The sequence below is a fragment of the Saccopteryx leptura genome, chromosome 6 (genome assembly GCF_036850995.1).
Source record: "Saccopteryx leptura isolate mSacLep1 chromosome 6, mSacLep1_pri_phased_curated, whole genome shotgun sequence".
NCBI classification, from domain to species: Eukaryota; Metazoa; Chordata; class Mammalia; order Chiroptera; family Emballonuridae; genus Saccopteryx; species Saccopteryx leptura.
This window is the reverse complement of record NC_089508.1, coordinates 108,850,312-108,869,051: the sequence shown is the minus strand read 5'-3', so window position 1 is coordinate 108,869,051 and position 18,740 is coordinate 108,850,312. Positions and strand designations below refer to the sequence as shown.

General features: G+C 34.2%; 1 protein-coding gene across 1 annotated transcript in view; it reads right to left on the bottom strand.

Moving 5' to 3' along the window:
• MIPOL1 (mirror-image polydactyly 1) overlaps positions 1–18,740 on the bottom strand; it is a 347,233-nt gene that overhangs the window by 276,664 nt on the left and 51,829 nt on the right. The window contains exons 5-7 of the mRNA XM_066344523.1: positions 16,455–16,668; positions 14,166–14,301; positions 12,603–12,708 (exon numbers count right to left, since the gene is read on the bottom strand). Of these exons, the coding sequence (XP_066200620.1) occupies positions 12,603–12,708; positions 14,166–14,301; positions 16,455–16,668 (456 nt within the window). The remainder of the gene's footprint in view (positions 1–12,602; positions 12,709–14,165; positions 14,302–16,454; positions 16,669–18,740) is intronic.

The following is an 18,740-nucleotide window of genomic DNA, read 5'->3' as shown; positions in this document are numbered from 1 at the left end:
TATGAATATAGTAGTCTAAAAAGTCCATCTCATCCTGGAGAGAACTATTAGGGAGAGAGAGAAAAAAACAGGCCCCAAATTAGGTAGGTAGGTAGGTAGGTAGGTAGGTAGGTAGGTAGGTAGGTAGATAGACAGATAGACAGATATAACAGTAAAGGCTTTGAAGGAAAATTAAGATGCATGAGTGTTTTAGCATATGAGGAATAAACTAAGCAATTTCTCAGTTTCTTAAAAAAATTAAACATATATACTTTAACACAAATATTCACTGCACCTTTATTTATAATAGCCAAAAATGAGAAACAACCTAAATTTCTATCAACAAATAATGGATAAACAAACTACATGACAAATTGTTCTAGAACAATTGGACATCTACTTGCATAAGATCAAATGCTTTTAAATCAACAATTTAGATAAGGTTAAGGAATTCTTGTTTTTAACCTAGTTCTTGGAAGAACCAGTACTTTTTAAAACAATTCTCAGGTTTTTTTTAAGATAGTATAATTCAGTGTTCTGTGGCTATATTATACTGTTACCATGTATCAATTTATCACACTATTTTCAAAGAAACTTCTGCCCATAATGTAGTACAAAATAATTAGTTTTATTTTTCCCTTGTAAATGTGTACAATCTCCTTCCAGGTAGAACACTCATAACAACTCAGAAAAAGCAACATGGTGTTCTAGGAAGAATATGGACTTTGATCTAGATCCCATGTGCTATACTAACCTCAGGAATTTGTTTTTGTATGGAGTGTATTTCTTAATTATTTTAGTTGCAGTTCGGGTGTATAAAATGGATAATACCACCATATGTGGCTGTGAGGAAAAAAATAAATGAGATAATATTAGAAAGCTCTCAGCCAAATAAAGTAGTTTCTCAACAAATATTAGTTCGTGCCATCACTATCATTACCACCCTCAATCCACAGACTCACAATCTGGCTTCATTTCTAGACCTAATAAAATGTGATTTTGATTGATTTGAACCATTTATGTATGTAAAAAGATACTATTCAACATTCCTCACTTTTTAGCATGCAAAAATTATAAACAGGAACTGAAAAATTACTCAGAACCCATTCTATATTGCATACTGTATGCTATAACAACATAATAGTTTATTTTAAAAATCATGATATAGTGAGGTTTTAAAATTTTTAAATTTAGAACATTTATAATTTGTAAGCCAGATAGGATGGACAAAATGACATCAAACAGTGATCAAAGTACAGATTAACATGTATATCACATTTTCCTGAAATATTCTGGCACATGGAAAGCTTAAAATGCTAATTACTAGGGCCCTGGCCAGTTGACTCAGTGGTAGAGCGTCGGCCTAGTGTGCAGGAGTCCCGGGTTCAATTCCCGGCCAAGGCACACAGGAGAAGCGCCCATCTGCTTCTTCACCCCTCCCCCCTCCTTCCTCTCTGTCTCTCTCTTCCCCTCCCGCAGCCAAGGCTCCATTGGAGCAAAGTTGGCCCGGTGCTGGGATGGCTCTATAGCCTCTGCCTCAGGCACTAGAATGGCTCTGGTTGCAACAGAGCAACGCCCCAGATGGGCAGAGCATCGCCCCCTGGTGGGCATGCCGGGTGGATCCCGGTTGGGTGCATGCGGGAGTCTGTCTGATTGCCTCACCGTTTCCAACTTCAGAAAAACACACACACACACAAAAATACTAATTACTAAACCTCAAATGTTGATAGGTTCCCTATCACTTCTGTAAAGTGTGATGAAATCTTTACAAAATGACATTTAATGTACACTGTGCTCCACTTTATATGCAATAACATTTGACAGAAGGGGTAAGGCTAGCAAGTCTTGGTATCTCTATATGTAAAGATAAATGTTTTACACCAATGGTTGGTTTGTTCCTGTGTGATTAAAAAAACATTATTTTCCCTCTATAATGTTATTATCAACTTTAAAAATGTAAATAATGTATTTAATAAATATTATCCTTTGAGTATACTAAGGTTACATTTTAAAATGCCAGAAGACATGCACATAAAATCAGATTACACATTTTATGAATGTTAAGAAATTATTCCAAAATTAAGGTACTACTAAATGATCATTTTAATACTTATTTGATTATATGTAAAATTTGATTATGAAAAACATGATTCTTTCTAAACTTCAGTACTTTTAAAGGATCAATATGTAACTCTCAAACATTTTTAGTAAAGAAAAGTTAATTGTAAACACTGAGCTTTTCCAAGGTAGATGACTATTACAAAGTTCACTAGAAAATCAATATAGCATTTTAGCTGGAATTTGCTCATTAAACACCCACAGCTCTAATGCAAATTATGATGGAATGAATAAAGCAAATACACATGCTTCTTTCTTTTTATTAAATGTAAAATCTACTGTTAATTGCATCTCGTATGTCATACAAACTTTTGTCCTTAACTATTAAATAGAAGCTTTAACAAAAGTCATTAGAGATTCTCTTTCTTTGACTTGAATAAATTTCAATATTTGTTCAGTAAAGGTTCACAGCAGTTAAATTACATTAACAAATATTATTAGCTACTATGTAAGCCAACCAAGTAAAATACTTATATTGTAGGTAAAACAAATCATTGGGTGTTTACAATAATATTTGGATATCTCCATTTTTAAACATGGTTATCAAATATCCTATAATTCTTAGACAAATTCAAAAAAGATTTAGAGAGGATCACCTCCCCCACCACCAAATACTCAAATTTGTTTAGTAAGCTAATTGTTTTCTAATATGGGCAAGAGTAAATATGAAGAAGCTGAACCATACTAAGTATGAGTTTACTGAGTCAAGACAGAGTACATATTTTCTTAGTAAAACACAAGTCTCTTGACAAACCCATATTGTACACTTCTCAAACTCCTTTTAAAATACCGCAGGAGACATATATTGGAAAACATTCTAGATTAAACATTGGGTCATGATTCTCTAAGTAACATAATTTGGAGGATAGACATTTCCCAGGAAAAGGAATCTGTTTATTATACCATCCTCAAGGTATTTAGGTAAATAGGAAAGGCTGAACTTAAAAGAGAGGAAAGAAGAAATCATTAGGATTTAAATGTGAAGCACATAAAATAATCACTGATTACAATTCATGTTCCAAAATTATAAGAACAATAGATAATAGCTTTGTAAAAGACAAGTCTTTAGTCTATATGAAAGAATGTCACATTGTCTGAATAGCTACTATTACTACTTTACAGGATGCTGAACAGATTCCTTACAAACAACTATCGATAGTGTTTTATGAAACCACCAAATACACTGCTCACAAAGATTAGGGGATCAGGGAACGTGCAGATACTCCAGCACCTTCAGGCTTTTGTATAGTGCATTTTCACCAATGAAATAAAAGTTGGTTTTGCATCTCATTTGCATAATCAAACAACTTTCTTTGACTTGTCATTTGCTTTTCTGATGTTCTTGTTTAATAAAAAAAAATCAAATACTTTTTTTAAGCGCTTCATATTCATTTTGAAAGATCTCTCACTTTTGTAAGCAGTATATATATTACAAAACCACAAACATTACATTAGGTCTTTTAATTTCCTTAAATTTTGTATTTTATCTCTCTTTGTATAAATTAGTTAATGGGAATTTAAACAAAGATAGAAAATGCCCCACACCAGAATTAACCAATCTGCTCTGCATAGTTGATGCTTTCATTTTTGCATTACAATGCTGGATTCAACTTTTTACTTCAGAACATCTTTTACAGAATAGACAATTATGTTTTTCTAAAATTGTATTTGAAAGTTCAATATTTTATATGATTTTTTCATGAAGATCTTTAAAAAGTAATATAGGTGAATTGTGTAAATGCGGAGATAAATATTTTACATAGTAAATATATATATATGTAAAATAAACAGAATATGTTCCTATATTCTTCAGTATTCTTAGAAAACATTTTACATGGAATTTTATCATTTAGACATGACTTTTTTTTTCCTTTTTATTGAATATTTTGGTGACACTGTTAACAAAATTATACAGGTTTTTGCTGCATACTTCTACAACATTTGATTGAACTAAAATGCTCTTAATATAAGATTTTATACTGTTCCTAAGTATTCACTATATAAACAACACTGTAACGAACATCTTTGTACATAAATCTTTATGCTTAGAAAAAATCCTACAAGTACAACTAATATATGAAAAATCAGGATTTTAAGCTCCTACTATATGCTTTAAATATTCTTCTGTTGTAGGCCAGCCAACTGGCTCAGTGGCTAGAATATTGGCCTGGTGTGCAGAAGTCCCAGGTTTGATTCCAGGTCAGGCCACACATGAGAAGCAACCATCTGCTTCTCTCCCCCTCCCTCTCCCACTTTTCTCTCTTTCCCTCTTGTAGCCAGTGGCTCAACTGGTTCAAGCACCAGCCTGGACACTGAGAATAGCTTGGTTGGTCTAAGTATCAGCCTCAGGTGCTGAGGTTAGCTTGATTCATTCAAGCATCGGCCCACCTGATGGGAGCTGTTGGCTGGATCCCAGTCAGGGTGCATGCAGGAGACTTCTCTACCTCCCTTCCTCTCACTTAAAAAAATCCTTCTGTAAAGGTGCTATAAATCTATTAAGTCCTCACTTAACATAGTTGATAGGTTCTGTGAATATAAGTAAAATGATAGATAAGGACACCAATTTTACCACAGGCTAAGTCAGGAGTCCCCAAACTACGGCCCGCGGGCCACATGCGGCCCCCTGAGGCCATTTATCCGGCCCCCACTGCACCTCCGATAGGGGCACCTCTTTCATTGGTGGTCAGTGAGAGGAGCACAGGATCCATCCTCATCCTGTGCTCCGGGAGTACTGTATGTGGCGGCCGCACAAAGCACAGCATGGCTCACGTACAGTACTACTTCCAGTGACGTGGGATGCACGCAACACGGCTCCGGAAGCGCGTCATATCACCTGTTACAGCTAGCAGTGACAAATATGGAACCGGACATTGACCATCTCATTAGCCGAAAGCAGGCCCATAGTTCCCATTGAAATACTGGTCAGTTTGTTGATTTAAATTTACTTGTTCTTTATTTTAAATATTGTATTTGTTCCCATTTTTTTTTACTTTAAAATAAGATATGTGCAGTGTGCGTAGGGATTTGTTCATAGTTTTTTTTATAGTCCGGCCCTCCAACGGTCTGAGGGACAGTGAACTGGCCCCCTGTGTAAAAAGTTTGGGGACCCCTGGGCTAAGTGATATAAACAAGAACCAAGTTTTTACAGCTTCTCATAAATGTTATAAGAAAATGTTATTCACGCTACTTATCAAAGGCATAGAAATTGCTAAAGATTAATTAGAAAATTATACAGAATATGCTTAAGTAGAAAAAGTATAAAACAAGAACTTGCTTTTGCTAAACCTCCAATTACTACATACAAGTATTTAGTACATAGAACTACAAGACTATGTAGGAACACTTTCTAAAAATATGCTACTTACTTTCAAACATTTAATATGTCATATTAGAGCATTAGTGCTACATTTTTTAAATTCTTTTTTAAAGATGATTGATTTTTATTTATTTTATTTATTTTTTATTTTTTTTGAAGCTGGAAACGGGGAGAGACAGTCAGACAGACTCCCGCATGCGCCCGACCAGGATCCACCCAGCACGCCCACCAGGGGCAACGCTCTGCCCACCAGGGGGCGATGCTCTGTCCCTACAGGGCGTTGCTCTGCCGCGACCAGAGCCACTCTAGCGCCTGGGGCAGAGGCCAAGGAGCCATCCCCAGCGCCCGGGCCATCTTTGCTCCAATGGAGCCTTAGCTGCGGGAGGGGAAGAGAGAGACAGAGAGGAAGGAGGGGGTGGGGTGGAGAAGCAAATGGGCGCTTCTCCTATGTGCCCTGGCCGGGAATCGAACCTGGGTCCCCCGCACGCCAGGCCGACATAGACCCTTTGCTCCACCTGCTCACTGATGACTCTGGCATAAGCCCCGACTGGGGTGGACCAGCACCTGGCACATGGGACGATGCTGAGCTATCCAACCAGCGCAGAACTACAGTATTTAATATGACAGAAAAATGCTTATCCCTAAAGAATTATAATTAATACCAATTATTTAATGTACTTTTGAAATACAATTTTAAGAAATACTTAAATTACTTTCTGTACAGATTATTTTAAATTTTAATAGATACCAATATGAAAATTCTGTAAAATATAACTGCTACCTAAACTTCTTAAAATTAAACATGCAGAAAATGATTTAAGATTTATTTTCTGAAAAGTGATTTTTGTTTTAAATACCCTAATTATTGATATGCTCTAAAATACTTAATATCATGCTAAATTCCATAGTATGCTATACCTAATAAAACATTATCAATTGAGTTATTGTTATGCATACTGGTTTCTCTACTTAATGCTTATTTTGTTTTCTCCAGAAAAACACAAACTTTTCTAGGAAGAGAGTTTATAACATTGGCTAAAAGCTACCCTGAAGTACTATTTGACTTGGCACTCATTGTAATTAATCCTGATTCATACCCTGGGATTCTGCTGGCACAGATAATAATATAATCAATTTCTAACTACCGATATTTCTAAGTACTGTATTTCAGAGATGGGCCTTGTTGTTTTTCCCTGTAATGATTGGTCATATTCTTGAAATCCCTTTTCTCTCCAAAATAAAACATGTAGATACAGATATATGTGTAATGCTCCATTGTAATTTAATACTGTTAAGGCATTAAGTATAAAATTAAAGAGAAGCGAGATTCCAATGTGTCATTTCTTAGAAGTGCATATTATATTATTTTCTATTCTCCTGATACACAAAACTAATTCATTTTTTTTACTTTTTAAAAAAATTTTTATTAATTTTAATTTATTGTGATAACATGGATTCAAGTGTCCCCCTCAATATAACACCCTCACCTCCCACCCCCAAACTAATTCATTCTTGTTCTTCTTAATTATTAGGTCATCAGTATCATCTGAGATACAGTAAAGGTAACAATTTTTTTTACATAAAAACATTTTCTATTACACAACAATTTTTATTTTTCCATGTTACTTAGTTGGGGTATCTTAACATATTTGATATAATGGTAAACTACCTAGCTATACATTTAACATTTACATGTTAACCTGAACAGAAAACCTTAAGGTATAAGTTTCAGGAATTTTATGTTCTGATGCCAAAAGCACAAGACAGTCAACAAAAGGGCACCAGAATATTTAACAAACTAGCATCCTCTGTAATAAAAAGGGTCTGACAAGATTTATAAAATATCACTCTGAATTTGAGCACATAGAAAAGAATCTATGTATAAAGGAAGAAAGCAGTTTAAACACTTGCAGAACAATACAGTAAGCTAAGCAGCAAATTACATAACCACTGAATTATATGTAAATTGCAACTAGGATAGATGATAGATAGATAGATAGATAGATAGATAGATAGATAGATAGATAGATAGATAGATTTATAAACATAAGACTTAGGAACTAAGGAGTTCTTTTGGCTAAAACCCAATATTGGCCTTATTTCAGTTTAATTGGAAGAGGATCTCAGACTCATCTTCTTCATGAGATATCAGGAACCTGGATTTATCTTTGTACCAAAGGTTAATAAGAAATGTGTCTGCAAAAGTCAAACAGCATTAAATACTAAAAACTGATTATTATTCTACAGGAGTTGTTCTGTCATTCATAATCTCTCCATGCTCCAGTCTTCCACAGCTAATCTTTAATGGATGACATGCAAGAGAGAAAAATAACTAACAGAGAAAGCAGAGACTCTAATATGAGCATTAAAAAAAAAGGCTTGTAAAGAAACAAATACTTTAAATATCACAAAAATAACTTAAAAAACATTTAAACCCTCATATAAAATTTAAATATCATCTATATATAGTCTTAATAGAGAAATAAAAATCAAGAGAAATTAAACACTAAACAATTCCCACTGAAACTATTTAGGAAAAATGAAAGGTTTAATTGACAAAATAATTTTTAAAGATTATAACCACAGTCCTGGCTGAATAGCGTGGTTAAGTAGAAAAGATCTAATTACTATATATTTTTCCCTTATTTTCTTTTTTTGTAGAGACTAAAGCATAATTTTCATATTTTCAAACTTTCTAAATTAAATCTGAAAATCAAGGAAAACTAACAACCCTGGAGAATAAAATAAAAATGCTTTGAAGCTATTTTTAAAAAGAAATACATATGTTATGTACATTTAGAATATGCCCTATTAGATCAAGAAGTCTTCAGAAAACAAGATGGTGACATCATCTTATCATCATAATTGCCTTCAATGGGTTGAGCACTTCATAAACATTATCTCACTTAAACGTCACCAACTTATAAAGTAAGGTTTAGTCAACATTTAGTGAGGCTGTCACATAGGATAAGTGGTTAAAAAAAAAAGTCTGACTTCAAAGTGTGAGCACTTAACCACTACCTACTGTAATGGTGCATTATAGGTAAGAAGAGATTGCACACAAAAACAAATTTTTGAAATTACTAACCTGTCTATTTGCTTATGTTCACCCAGTACCTAACACAAGTACCTAGTACATAATGGCCCTTGATAAATATTTCTTTTTTGAATTTTTAAAAAGTTAGCACAATTCTTATACAGTGCCTAATAAAATGTGTCGCTGATGATGGTGATGTAAATAAAGGAAAAGGTAAAGGAGTGAATCATTTGAGATTTTATCACAATAAATGATACAACTCAGTTTCAAACTCTCATGAGATCACATTACAATGATAGCATTCATATCATTTAAAAACCATCAGGGAAGCAAAGGAAACAGGCTACATGCTATTATTATAACAGTATACATGAAGATTTATCAGAGGTACACATTAGATTAAAGCTCAAATCCTTTGTATCCCATTTCTTGTATTTCAGATTCACATGTAAATAAAATGTACTAGTGCTAATAACTACATATATCTCAACAGTAATTTTCCTCATCATCTAATCCTTTGTATCCAATATTTTTCTTTCATTTTTCTGTTAATACACAGTGAAGCATTAATTTTAATTTAAAAACCAAACAGAACAAAAATCCTTTCAAGACTTCTGACATTATCAAAGGTTTAAGAATTTCATAAAAATAAAAATAATCAAATATTCATATTAGCTACAACTTACTGAGTACCATACAAGCTATATACTAGGTACTTTTATATATTCTCTTTAATCCCTAAAATAATATGGTAAATTAGTTAATATTCACATTTTCACATGGGAGAAAGTAAATCTGGAGAGGTTAATGAGTAACTTGCCCAAAGTAAATCTGCATTAAGTCAAAGCTGTGAGTTGAACTTGAGGCAATCTGATTCCAAGGCTCTTGGTCTTTCCATTACTTCATTCTGCCTCACACAGAACTGGGTACCTTTTGTTTTATGTTGTTTTGACTACACCACATTCTTATTCTTATAAATTATATAACCAGCTGAAAAGACAAGATGATTACTATAGACATAAGTTACATAACATACATAAAGATACAAATATAAGGGGCAATTCTGAAACACAGGGAAATAGCATTGGTAATGGTAAGATTTGATCACAGCCGTCATATAAATTTCATAAAATTCTGCTATATATGCCTCTGTATATGTCAAAATTATCACAGGAATTATTTTAAGATTAGAAAGCAAGTAACTTTTTCAAAAATCACATCTTTTTAAAGTAACACTTACTTTTTCTAATACAAAATCTAATCCATGGTCACTGAAGAAATCCTGAAAAGGCAGAAAACTATTGACTGAAACATTAATTCAGTCATTAATACTACAAAATTTGCCTCTTGTTTTATAAAATATACGTGTATATATACTTAAGTTTATATCATAAATACAACTTCCTTTACTTCTTTCATATCGTCATAAAGATTTTCTCACATCATCAAGGATTTTAAAAATTATTTTAATTATTGCATGATGTCCCACAGCATAAATGTCCCTTAATTAATTTAATAATTTTCTTATTATTTGATTTTAATTCTCTTGCTGTCATAATTAATTCTCATATGTGAATATCCTCTTATATAGAAATCTTTACATTTTATATACGGACAGTCCCCGAGTCACAGAATGAGGTAGGTTCTGTAGATTTGTTCTTATGTTGAATCTGTATGTAAGTTGGAATAGATACCTATTAAATGCAACTTAGATGATTATCTTAACATAGTATCTATTTTTACCTTTCTGTGCATGTAAATACTTAAACATTTTCAAATCTACAGAACCGATCTTGTTCGTAACCCAGGGGGTGCCTGTATTGAAAGGAAATGGCTTCCACTTTCCAGAGTACCTGAATTTTACTGACATTATATTTGAAAAATCTATAGACATATATTGATTTGTATCCTATCTACAATTTTCAATGTATAGTTCAGAATGTTTTTGCATGTATTTTTTAATGTAAAATATTTTGACTTTTTAAACATTTATATTCTGCTCAACTACATTAAAATACTTAAATATGTGTGTATATTTGTAACATACTTTCCCAAAAACACTTTTTATTTGCAATATAAAAATGAGCAGCAATAGAAACAAATATCCATGCCTATGTGGATTATTTGTTCTTTTGTAGAAACCTAAATAAAAACATGTAATCATAATCCTATAATGCTCCCTTTCTATTCAAGTACTGACATAGTCATTTTTGTTATGGTGTTTTGCTTTTTGACCTGATGCTAATGCACCAGGTAGAAGATAAGCTATTTAAAACTGTACGTGTAATAAGAAAATATGAAAAAGTTCATGAGTCAACTAAGGGTTAGTTAATAAATTTCTTGTAGTTTCAAACCAATGTATTTCTTAATTCAGATTTTTTATTTTCACATATTACAATAATAATTCTCTCTAAAGTCACAAATAAAACATCTTTAATCTTTTTTCCATAAAATAGTACTAAAACATTAAAAACTGAAGATATAATTCAGGAAATTTATACTTTAAAAACTATGTGGTTTTTAATCAACTAGATTGCTTTGTCCAGAGAAATTACATAGCACTATTATTTTCATCAGTTTAGGAGGCTATACAAACATACCAAACATGTTCCTAACATTTCATTTACTAAAAAAAATTAACAATAAATATTTGATTAACAAGAATCATAAAGCAAGCAAATTATTTCCATTTTATGCATGCATGATTCATGCTTTAGTCAAAGGGAACTCTTAAATATATACCAATAAATAAATATTTGAGGTATACGATTAGCTACATTATTATACAAAAGCTTGAAGAATAGGTAATATTGCTTAGTAAGTTTTCCCCTCCAAAAGATAAATGAGCTATATAAACATATTAATTCATGATTTTTCAGTAACCACAATGGTCTAAATCTTATTAAATTACTTCTTAAGACACATCCAAAATTAAATTATGATGCAGACATCTTAAAACAAATGTACATCTTATAATACCATCCTAGAAAACTATATATTTAACTACAAAAAGCTAAGAAATATTCAAGTTGTTCTAAATTTATACATGAATTATTCATTTTCAACATACTGTTAATTTTCATTAAAATACATTACTCTCATATTTCCACACTTAAAAAAATCATGGTAGTTTAAATTAATAAAAGAGCAATCGTACTAAATTTAGGACTAATGGTCATTTTGGTGTATATGTTCAGTGATGTTCAGTTCTACACTGCATAGTAAAATTTTAAAGAATGGCTATATCTGCTAATGTCTCTGATATAAAATACCATTATTATTTCATATATTCAACCATGCTTAAGTGGCTCATTAAGTATGAGTATAACTTCAAATTAATCACAAAATATAAAATTCCTTAAAATTATTGTAACTCATGAGGTTAAAATAAGCATTCTCTGAAATGCCTCTGAATGTTAATTGCTATTATTCTCCAAAATTTCTAACTCACTAGAACAGTGTGAGAAGATAGTCACAGTAACATATATATGTATACATATGAGATCATGATGACTGAGAATTACCTGATCATATCTTAACATATCACAGACATATTTAAAATTTTTCTCCTTGCAAAGACCTATAACATATTTAAGGCAGTCATTTATAATCTTAAACTTTGGCAATCTTTCACTTTAATCTTCTGAGAGAAAATTCCATCACCGTCCACATTATCAGATAAAAATTTATTTACTGAAAAAATCAGATTTTATAATCAAATGTAGGTTTCCAGTGGCAATAAATACAGGACAGTCTTCATACATATGAGAAGTATTTCCTTTCAACAAGCTAAACCAGTAAGTGGAATCTGAACTGCTGGCTGAAAGGTAGGAGCACTGGTAATCATTATGTCCCCTTGTTTGTTCAGGCCCTTCCAACAAAACAAACAACCTTTTTGTGATTGGATTGACATGGTGTTAACAATGCATTTAATGCCCAAATCAGTATGAATACAGGTAAAGCTCTCACTAATACCAGAGCCAGGATGTTAAAGCCACCTATTTTCTAAGCAGCCAAAAAATAAAAAATAAAAAAGGACAGAGCTTCCCCTCCTTTGGCAAATAGCTAGCATGCTAGTATTCAATTCACCAAACCACATAATAACCTTGTGTATTTTTCTTAAGGCCATATGTTAAAACTCATCCACCATACCTGCTGTCTTTTCAGCAATTTGAGCTTCTGTTGCTTTCTCCTGAAGTTCCAACTTAAGCTTTAGTTTTCTCTGTTCTTTATCTTCTTTAGAAAGTTTTTCTTGAAGCTTAAACACATTGAAAAAATCCCAGATTCTTATTTGACAAATTTCTTACACAAACATAATTAATCCCAAAATAAAATTATTTTTCCTAATATAAATAATATTACATTTAACTGCCTAAATATATAACTCTAGGAATTAAAAAAAAACACTAAGTTTTTAAGATAGTTTATAAAATATAATTATCAGTAACGACATACAAATTATAAAAATATTTTGATACAATGTTTGTGTGTTTGTGTGGGTGTGTGTGTGTCTGTGTAGGCAAATGAAATGAAAAAGGGCAGTATGACCTGTTCTACTGTATTAAATCCAAAGACTTGGAAGAGACTATCCTAAAAAAAGAATGACTATCACAGCTTCAGAGCTTCTCTTAGTATGTCTAATATCTTGAAATAAAATCAATTTATCTTAATTAATTTAATTAGTTAATCTTAATATCTGAAACAAATCTCCCTTTGAGAATGCTATCCCATCATATTTCATTTAAATTTGCACTGGCACTTGACTCGTAACTGGTGGATAGTAAACAACCACTACATAAGACATACAGAAATCCAGTCTCTCCAAGTGCACTTTTGTTTTAATTCTTCCCTCAGCTTTTGTCACTTGTACTGTTTTCCATCACACATGATCAACATCCTAATACCATAATTCAGTTTGATTAGCTCAACAACTAGAGTATTAAAATCAAACAAGTATATAGAGGTTAAAAAAGCAGAAAGCATTAAAAAAAACGAGCATTACTTAGTAACAGTATTTAATGCTCAAAGGAATGGAACTAAAAATAGAGTCAGAAATGATAAACCATGACATAAATTGGACTGGACAAAATTCAACTGTATAAGATAAGGTAAATAGAAGTATTGCCAAACTTTGCTACTTTAATTACTTATATTGTTGAGGTGAAATGTAGGGCAAAGATACCAATAAAAAAAATAGTTAAGAAAGTAACATGAGCCTTGGATGGATAGCTCATTTGGTTAGAGCATTGTCCAGATACACAGAGGTTACAAGTTTGATCCCCGGTCACAGCACATTAAGAAACAGGTCTCAAGAGAGAGAGAAACACTCCCTTTAAAATCAATAAATTAAAAAATAAAAAATAAAAACAGAAAAACAAAGTAACATGAAACCAGTGCATTAAATTTCTCATTCTCCAAGTTACTGAAATAAAGTTTTACCACAGTTAACCCTGAATGAATCTTTTTTTCCCTTTTTTATACCTACTTAAGGTACCATAGTTTTACAAAAAAGGAAGTGATATTACAGGCCAGCAAAGGCAAGCAACCAATCTCTCAACTCAATCATACCCTGATGGAATGATATGGAAACAGCATTAAGCTACTGTTAAAGGATTAGAGTACACAATAATACTGAATTACGATGACGACAAAGCAAATTTAGAAGGTCAACAGCTAAAAGCACACTTGACAATTACCAGATTTCCTATAAGGTACCTTTTTATTGCTTGCTCTGAGAATGTCCAATTCTGTTTGAAGAAACACTATAGTCTTCTCTTTGTTTAGGTCTGAAGTAACTTGAGAAGGAATCATACATTCATAGTGCAAATCATTATTTTTATGTTCCATAACACTGTAATAAAGAAAATAATTAAACAACATAAACATGATTTCTACTCTATAGGATCTATAAATTTTATACTCTAAACTTTTTTTTTTTTAACAGAGACAGAGTCAGAGAGAGGGATAGACAGGGACAGAGAGATGAGAAGCATCGATCATTAGTTTTTCATTGCGCATTGCAACACCCTAGTTGTTCATTGATTGCTTTCTCATATGTGCCTTGACCGCGGACCTTCAGCAGACCGAGTAACCCCTTGCTCAAGCCAGCGACCTTGGGTCCAAGCTGGTGAGATTTTGCTCAAACCAGATGAGCCCACACTCAAGCTAGCGACCTCGGAGTCTCGAACCTGGTTCCTTGGCATTCCAGTCCGACGCTCTATCCACTGCGCCACCGCCTGGTCAGGCTAAATTTTATACTCTAAAGGTGGGGGAGACAAATTTAATTTTAACAATAAATATATAAAGTCATTTAATTTTAAATTTCTTTTGTTATGCACCAAAAAAATCCTATAAGTAAAAAGAATAAATATATAAATTTCATAGAGGTGCTTACTCTATCAACTGAGGGACGTGAATCTGTACAAAGCATTTGATAACGTCTACAGAGACTCATGATTCAGTGTACTTAAAGAACTTAGCTTTCAGGGGCTATTAATAGCAATTCAATATGTACTTTTGGTCAGGACTAGATACATTTCTCACTTTTCTGAAAGTGGGGACAGTAATTGACATTTTTCAACTTGGTTGACAATATAATATTTAAAACATTAAAAATGAAGCCTGACCAGGTGGTGTCGCAGTGGATAGAGCATCACATTGCGACGTGGAGGACCCAGGTTCTAAACCCTGAGGTCGTCGGCTTGCGCAGAGGCTCATCTGGTTCGAGCAAGGCTCACCAGCTTGGACCCAAGGTCGCTGACTTGAGCAAGGGGTTACTCAGTCTGCTGAAGGCCCGCAGTCAAGGCACATATGAGAAAGCAATCAATAAACTACTAAGAAGTCACAACAAAGAATTGATGCTTCTCATCTGTCTCCCATCCTGTCTGCCAGTCCCTGTCTGTCCCTCTCTCTGTCTCTTTCTGTCTGTCATAAAATAAAATAACATAACATAACATAAAATAAAATAAAATAAAATAAAACATTAAAAATGAAAACCTTTTCCGGCAACATCTAAGGAACATATTAATATATCTACTGAATAATTTGTAAGTAAAGAAACTGCTGATCGTATGTAAAATTGTTTAAATATATCCTAAATAAAATTTTGTTTGGACTGAAAATTATATTAGTTACAGAAAGTTTTTCTAATTTAGTAGTATTTTCATAATACATGACTAATTATCAAAGTCCTTTCATCCTATAAGTAAAAGTCACAGATGTTACAAGTTCAAATCCCTTCATATAACAGGTAGGGAGGGTGAATGGGTAAAAGCCACAGAATGTAAAATAATAAAGATAGCAAATGGGAGTGTATAAGGCCAGCCTAAAAGTGTTCAAATTCATCACATGAAAATAATGCTCACCAAAACCACATCTTTGGGCTTTTGTTCTGGAAGTCTGACTGGGCTCTGATAAAAAAAATACCTCATTAATATCAACTCAACAGTTATTTCAAGATCCCTAATGAAAGGTCACAGAAAATAATATTTAACAAGAATAAATAAAACCTCATGGCTTTATTCAAATTCATCTTGTGTTTTTCACTTAGCGACCTCGACCACATGCAGTGGCAGGCACACTGGGGTGCCACAAGAACTTTCAAACATGGAATACCTGACTAGTTAGGGGCACTGACCTCTTTTCCTTTAGATGGTCAAATTAAACAATGACAACAATCAACACAACAATAGGTGTCCGGTGTCAATGAATCAAAATTATACCTATATTTTTGGTCAGATTGGTAAAAAAATATAACGTATATTTTGGTGTGCTGCAGTTTAGTAATTACTTTATCTATGCCATGAGATGAAAAAGGTTAAATATCAGTGATGTAGGCATGTATCGAAGTTATGGAAAGCAGTGGAAAACTCCGGTAAACACCCCAATTCTATTATGTTACTAATGCTATGTCAAACTGAGCTCACACCAAAAAGAAGGAAGGGAGGATGAAGGCAACAGAGTCCTCCCAGTTCCTACACTCTAAGTCTAGGGCTGTTGACTCACTTGGACTTTTCTGAAGAGCAGTAAGAGGTCTCATCATCAGGATAAGGAAAATTCTGTGACTTCTGCTCTGGCAGTTCTGAGTCTTCACATGTGGCTTCATGGATGAATTCATCGGGTTTGTGACTCATGCTTCCTTTAGAACCGTCGGGCAGTTGCTCATCTGGCTGCATACTTTTATTTCTCCCTGTAGCCTCTTGTTCAATAGAACTATGGGCTGTTTAAAATATAACAAAAACACATGATACATGAAACATCACAGCTACATACTGAATCGTTCAAATTAATATTTTGTGGAAATAAGTATTCTCTTAGTGTTAAATATGCAGACCACATCTTTTTTTTTTTTTTGGTATTTTTCTGAAGTGAAAAGCAGGGGCGGGGGCGGGGAGGGAGGCATACAGACCCCCTCATGCACCCGACCGGGATCCACCCAGCATGCCCACCAGGGGGCGATGCTCTGCCCATCTGGGGTGTTGCTTTGTTGCAATCGGAACCATTCTAACACCTGAAGTGGAGGCCATGGAACCATTTTCAGTGCCCGGGCCAACTTTGCTCCCATGGAGCCTTGGCTGTGGGAGGGGAAGAGAGAAATAGAGAGGAAGGAGAGGAGGAAGGGTGGAGAAGCAGATGGGTGCTTCTCCTGTGTGCCTTGGCCAGGAATCGAACCTGGGACTTCCATACACCAGGCCGACACTCTACCGCTAAGCCAATCGGCCAGGGTTCAGACCACATCTTATATTAATTAAATAGAAATCTCTGGGAGTGATCAGATGACTCCAGCATGCAATCAAACACGAAAAGTATCAATTTAGAGGTATTATTCATTATACTTTTCCCCCCCTAAATTTTGAAAACTAGGTTGCAATACATTATAGTGAAGTGATCATAGGCATGGAATTCTGATAGCAGACTGCCTGGGTCGGAATTCCAGCTTTGTCATGGGCATAACTTTCGGGCAAGTAACTTAAGTCATTCACACCTCAGTTTCTTGTTTTTAAAATGGGAACATAGTAACACTCACCTCAGTTGTTGTGAGGATTAACTAAGCTAATACATGCAAGCTACACACCCCCGTGTCTGGCACATTAAGAAATGTTAGCGATTATTTTTGTAATCATCGTATTATAAAAGGAATATAAGAATTATTTTAAACTCCCATTTTATCAGATATTATACATTATAGAATGTTTTGCAATGCCTGGCTATTTCACAAAAATTATTTTAAGCTGTAACTAATAAATAACAGCTATTTCAAAACAATAGTGTATGCCTGCTTTATTGGAAGAAAATGATGCACATACAAGTGCCAGAACCAACGCTTCCACCAGTAAATAACAAGCACAGATTCTGACTGCAACCAGGACATTATCACTTCCAACACAAACCTTAGTAAGTGGAACTGTAAAAAGCAGGAGCTTATTGATGATGCCATCTCCAATCTGCCGAACTTAAAATCCTTTGAGGCAGAAAGAGTACTTTTCATTAACTAATTAATTAATTTTGAGGGAGGCAGGGAGAGAGGAACATCAAGCTGCTCCTGTATGTGCCCTGACCCAGGAATCAAACCGGAAACCTCCAGGCTCTGGGATAATGCTACAACTGAGTCACCTGGCCAGGGCTTAATTTGTCTCTATTTACTGATTGATTTACAGAGAGATAGACAGAGGAAGGGAGAGGGGAGGGAGAAGGGAAGCACTCATTCGTTGTTCCACTCAGTTGTGCATTCATTGGTTGTTTCCTGTGTGCCCTGATCCCATATCTAACCTGCAACCTTGTCCTTTTGGGACAACTGAGCTAACTAGCCCGGGCTCAGAGAGAGTACTCTTTAAATAAAAACAAAATGAGGCAATTATAAATAAGGTATCTCTCACAAGGTATTCTTTCTTCAAGAAGCGATATATGCTGAAGATATGCTGAAATTAAGTACAGCCAGTTATAAACTCCAAGTCCTGGGCATGATCTTATTGGTGACTGAAGCTACATCAGAAATCATTATTTTTTGTTTTTTGGTATTTTTTCTGAAGTTGGAAATGGGGAGGCAGTCAGACAGACTCCCGCATGCGCCCAACCGGGATCCACCGGCATGCCCACCAGAGGGCGATAGTCTGCCCATCTGGGGCGTTGCTCTGTTGCAACCAGAGCCATTCTAGCACCTGAGGCAGAGGCTATGGAGCCATCCTCAGCGCCCAGGCCAACTTTGCTCCAATGGAGCCCTGGCTATGGGAGGGGAAGAGAGAGACAGAGAGGAAGGAGAGGGGGAGGGGTGGAGAAGCAGATGGGCACTTC